Source organism: Trypanosoma cruzi, genomic scaffold (assembly GCF_000209065.1).
Source record: "Trypanosoma cruzi strain CL Brener 1047053516529 genomic scaffold, whole genome shotgun sequence".
In the NCBI taxonomy this organism is placed as follows: Eukaryota; Euglenozoa; class Kinetoplastea; order Trypanosomatida; family Trypanosomatidae; genus Trypanosoma; species Trypanosoma cruzi.
In genome coordinates this window covers 59,313-63,679 of record NW_001849307.1, presented here as the reverse complement: position 1 = coordinate 63,679, position 4,367 = coordinate 59,313, and the positions used below count along the sequence as shown (strand labels likewise).

At 55.5% G+C, this 4,367-nt stretch overlaps 1 protein-coding gene across 1 annotated transcript, besides 6 other annotated features; it reads left to right on the top strand.

Annotated features, from left to right (window-relative positions):
• Window positions 1-682: a sequence feature (heterozygous, Esmeraldo-like haplotype).
• Window positions 683-762: a sequence feature (haploid, Esmeraldo-like haplotype).
• Window positions 763-1,177: a sequence feature (areas merged during assembly that could not be assigned to a particular haplotype. This can correspond to areas where the two haplotypes were merged or to regions with more than two copies in the genome that were merged during assembly.).
• Window positions 1,178-1,560: a sequence feature (heterozygous, Esmeraldo-like haplotype).
• Window positions 1,561-1,589: a sequence feature (areas merged during assembly that could not be assigned to a particular haplotype. This can correspond to areas where the two haplotypes were merged or to regions with more than two copies in the genome that were merged during assembly.).
• Window positions 1,590-4,367: a sequence feature (heterozygous, Esmeraldo-like haplotype).
• Window positions 2,824-4,367, top strand: Tc00.1047053509927.10 (trans-sialidase, putative; the record flags this gene model as incomplete). The annotated part of the gene is made up of 1 exon (XM_798233.1): window positions 2,824-4,367. A coding segment is annotated over one exon (1,544 nt), but the record flags the coding sequence as incomplete, so codon positions are not given.

Sequence of the window (4,367 nt, the reverse complement as noted above, 5' to 3'; positions counted from 1 at the left end):
GTGTATGTATCTATGTGTATGTTTTCTTCTTAAGGGCGAAGAGACACACGAATTTTAGAGGTCCCACGAGGATCTTCTGCGAAAAGTTGTATTTATTGACTTGTTTTGATTTTTATTTATTTCTGAGTATAAATGAGAATTGCGTTGAATCAAAATTTTTACATTTTTTTCTTTTTACTTCTCAAAAAACGATTGTTTAGTGAATTTTTTTTTGCTTTCTTCCTTGGGCCGCTATGCCGTCTCGAATTTCATCCGCTTTCTTCTTTCTTTCTTGAGCTCTGCCATTTATTTCTTTTTGTGTGTGTGCCCGGCGGAGGGAATAAAAAATAAGGTATTTAATGGTTGGAGGGGCGGACGCAGTGCGTCTCGCAGGAGCCCTCTTTTTTTTTTTGACACGAGAGGGCCCGAGGAGCGGGAGATGCGACGCCTCGCCGCACCCGACACTTCAGCGGCTGCTCTTGTGCATGATGCTATTTTTTTTTTCTTTTGTCTCTCTCTCTCTCTGTGTGTGTGTGTGTGTGCATTCTCTACCCGTGTGCGAGCCTTTTTTTTTTTGCATCTTTGATTCTACGTGCTGGTCCTATTTGGAAACATCTGCTGGTGTCTGTGTGCGCACAGCGCTCCTCCCCATGTGTTTGGCCGCCCTGCCTCTGCATCCCGTTCCCGCTGCGTATGTGGCGTCGTTCATCTCGGGCCGGGGGCAGTTGCGACGGTGAAAACTCTGATATTTCATTGATTCTCGGCAGCGACGGATTGTCGAGCCGCCGCGTCGGCCCGGGGCGGATGCGTGGCGGGTGTGTGTTTCACTTTTTTTGCCGCAACGCCCTCTGCGGGTGCCGGGGGTCTCTCTTTTTTAAAGGACTCCACTCGGCGGTGGGGGCAGACGTGCGGGCCATTGGATTTATTTGGTGGAAAGCGGAGGAAAAAAGGGTGAAACGGATGTGACATGTGAGTGGCCGCGCCCCGCACACTTTTCCCCAGCGCTGTTTATTTTTTTTTTGTCATTTTTTGGGGTTTTTAGGGAGGAGGGAGCGATTGCGATGCGCGTGTTGTATTTTAGAGCAAAGGCCAGCGGGATGGATGTGTGGCCAGACGGGGCCGAGTGGCAGACGACGCGTTTTTCCGGCCCACTCCATTTCTTAATGAATTTGTTTTTGCCTTCAAAAGAAAAGAAAAAAGTGTTGGGAGGCGGCTGGTGCAGGTGCATTTTTAAATTTATTTTGCCGTCGCCCCGCCCCGACCCTGCCGCCCGCCACGCGGAGAGGGGCCCGGCGGTTGCGGGGCCGCAAAGGCTGCCACCCCGCGACCTTGCAGCGAACCAACTGGTGCCTCATAAAACGTTTGTCTCTTTTTTCTTTTCTTGAAGCTTGCATTCGTGTGTTCAGCGTGTGTGTGTGTGCAATGCGTGCTTGATGCGTCTCCTCCGAGGTGTGGGGGCTGCTGGGTGTGTGTCGAGCCAAACCGCCACCTCTCTTTTGCGTGGTATCTCCTTGTGGGGCTCGGGAACGAGGCCTCAGCCGGGGGCGCGCAGCTGGGGAGTTGCCGCGTCGTTCTTCCACGGACCGGGAGGGTGCAGAGAGCTGCGGCTAGGCGACCGCCTTTGGCAACGAGTACGAACGATGTGGCTGGACGTTGCCGCCTGGCGTGGCGCCGCCGGGGGTGCAGGCGATTTCGAGTACCGCGGCAGGTGCGGATTTCTTTGCACCTGTGTGGTTGCGTTTTGGGATGCTCTCGATGCTGCGACCAGAAGATGCGCTGGCCATTATGCACTTGGACGATGCCGGCCCAGCAGGGATGCCACTTTGTTGCGGTGAGGCTAATTTACGTGCACGGCTCTTAGTCCACGCAGCTGACATGAATTTCTTTGCTTTGTGTTTGTGTGTCTGCAGCCGTGATGATGGCGATGATGATGATGGCTGGCCGTGTGCTGCTGTTCTGTGCCCTCTGCGTGCTGCGGTGCTGTGCCAGCGGTGACATTTGCTTTTAGCGGTGGAGGAATGGCAGTCCGTGATTTCTTTCGGCGCTGATGTGGCCACGTGACGCATGGGAGCCGCAGCTTTGGGTGGGTGTCTCTGGCGTGCTGCGAGTCGCCGGTGCTTTGCGAGGAGGGAGGACAGTAGCCTGCGCTCCGTCCCCTTGACGTGTTGCGGGCGTGCGGGTGGCGGCGTGCGGGCCGGTGAGTGGTGTGGTGTTGAGGGTGTCTGGGATGAGTGCGGATTGCTTCCCGCCCTGCAGCCTCGCGTGCCGACGCGTCTTTCCCGCTGTGGATTTGTTGTTGGGGATTTTCCGGCTGTGTGGGGTGATGTCCAGCAACGGAGGGGAAGGGACCGGGAGTTAATTGGGGCGTGTGGGAGACGGTGCGGCACGTGCGGTGGCGGAGACAACAGTGAAAAGGCTGGCGGCAGCGCATGGGTGGTGCGAAGGGCGGCTGTGTCCTTTTGCGTCCTGCCGTTTGTTTCTTGTGTGGGCGTTCCTCGGTGTGTGCTGACGCGTGGGAGAAGCATCCGCCGTGGCTCCTGCTGGTGGTGGCGACAGTCGCTGCGTGTTCCCGGTGCACTGTTCTTCCTTCTCCTGTTCCGTGAGTCTGTGTGTGAGAGTTGCTGTTGTTGGGAGTGGCTGCGGCGGGGATGATGGTGCCACTCACAGTGTGGATGGGTGGCTGTGCTCACTGTCTTGTCTCTTTGCTTGGCATGCTTCCTTCTCTCTCTACTTTTTCACGCACACGAAGGAAGAAGGTTACGACCAAGCGCTAAACGCTACTGTGAAATTCGAAGGCTCTGAAAGGACAAACGTCACACACACCGCCCACACACACGTATTTATATGCTCTCACGTGTTGCTGCAGTGAAGGCACCCCGCACACACAACCGTCGCGGCGTGACCGGATCCAGCGGAAGGAGGAGGGAAGGAGGAGAGAGTGAGCAGCAGAGGCCCAACATGTCCCGGCGTGTGTCTACTTCGGCGGTGCTGCTCCTCCTCCTTGTCGTGATGATGTGCTGCGGTGTCCGTGAAGCTGCGTCCGGTGATGGAAGTAGCGGGGAAGGGAAGGCCGTTGATCCTTTTCAGGGAACGAAACCGGCGCCCTATAAATGGCAAGAAATGACTGGATCTGAGGCGGCAGCCGGCTCGCTTCGTGTTCCCAGCCTTGCTGAGGTGGCCGGCGGTGTGTTTGCCGTTGCTGAAGCTCAGTGCAGTGAAAGGGACGGAGCCTGCGGCCATGCTGCGATTGCATCAACGCACATTGAGACGGGCGGTGGTGGCTCAAAGGCGATCTCGGCGATGGATGCAGGCGTTTCTCTCGTAGAACTTGTGGATGCCGCCAGTGGTACGACCAGGGCACAAGAAAAGATGCAGCCAACGACAATTGTGAGCGGCGACAGTATCTACATGGCCCTTGGGGACTACGAGAAGGAGACGTCTGGGGGTCGGGCTGCCGATGCAGATGGCTGGAGGCTTTTACTGACGAGGGGAACTCTCACTGAGGATGGTGGGCAGAAGAAAATCATGTGGGGTGATATCCGTGCAGTGGACCCTGTGGCCATCGGGCTTACTCAATTCCTGAAGAGGGTGATTGGTGGCGGAGGATCGGGTGTTGTGACGAAGAACGGTTACCTTGTGCTTCCCATGCAGGCAGTAGAAAAGGATGGAAGGAGTGTTGTACTGTCCATGCGTTTCAACATGCGTATAGAAGCATGGGAGCTCTCGTCCGGTACGACAGGTAGTAACTGCAAGGAGCCATCCATCGCGAATTTGGAAGGAAATCTAATTTTAATTACTTCTTGCGCTGCCGGCTACTACGAAGTATTCAGGTCCATTGACTCTGGGATACGTTGGGAAATGAGTGGTAGGCCAATTAGTCGCGTGTGGGGCAACTCGTATGATCGAAAAGGGTATGGCGTTCGCTGTGGCCTCACCACCGTAACCATTGAGGGAAGGGAAGTGCTGCTTGTTACCACGCCGGTGTATTTGGAGGAGAAAAAAGGTAGGGGTCGGCTTTATCTTTGGGTGACGGACGGTGCACGTGTGCATGATGCTGGGCCGATATCCGATGCAGCTGATGACGCTGCTGCCAGTTCCCTGTTGTATAGCAGTGGGGGCGATCTGATTTCGCTGTACGAGAATAAGAGTGAGGGGTCATACGGTCTTGTTGCTGTGCACGTGACTACGGAGCTGGAGCGGATAAAGACTGTGGTGAAGAGGTGGCAGGAGTTGGATGAAGCCCTAAGAACGTGCAGACCCACTGCCACTATCGACCCGGTGAGAAGGGGCATGTGTATTCGTCCCATTCTTACTGACGGGCTTGTTGGCTATTTGTCTGGTCTGTCAACTGGGAGTGAGTGGATGGACGAGTACCTCTGCGTGAACGC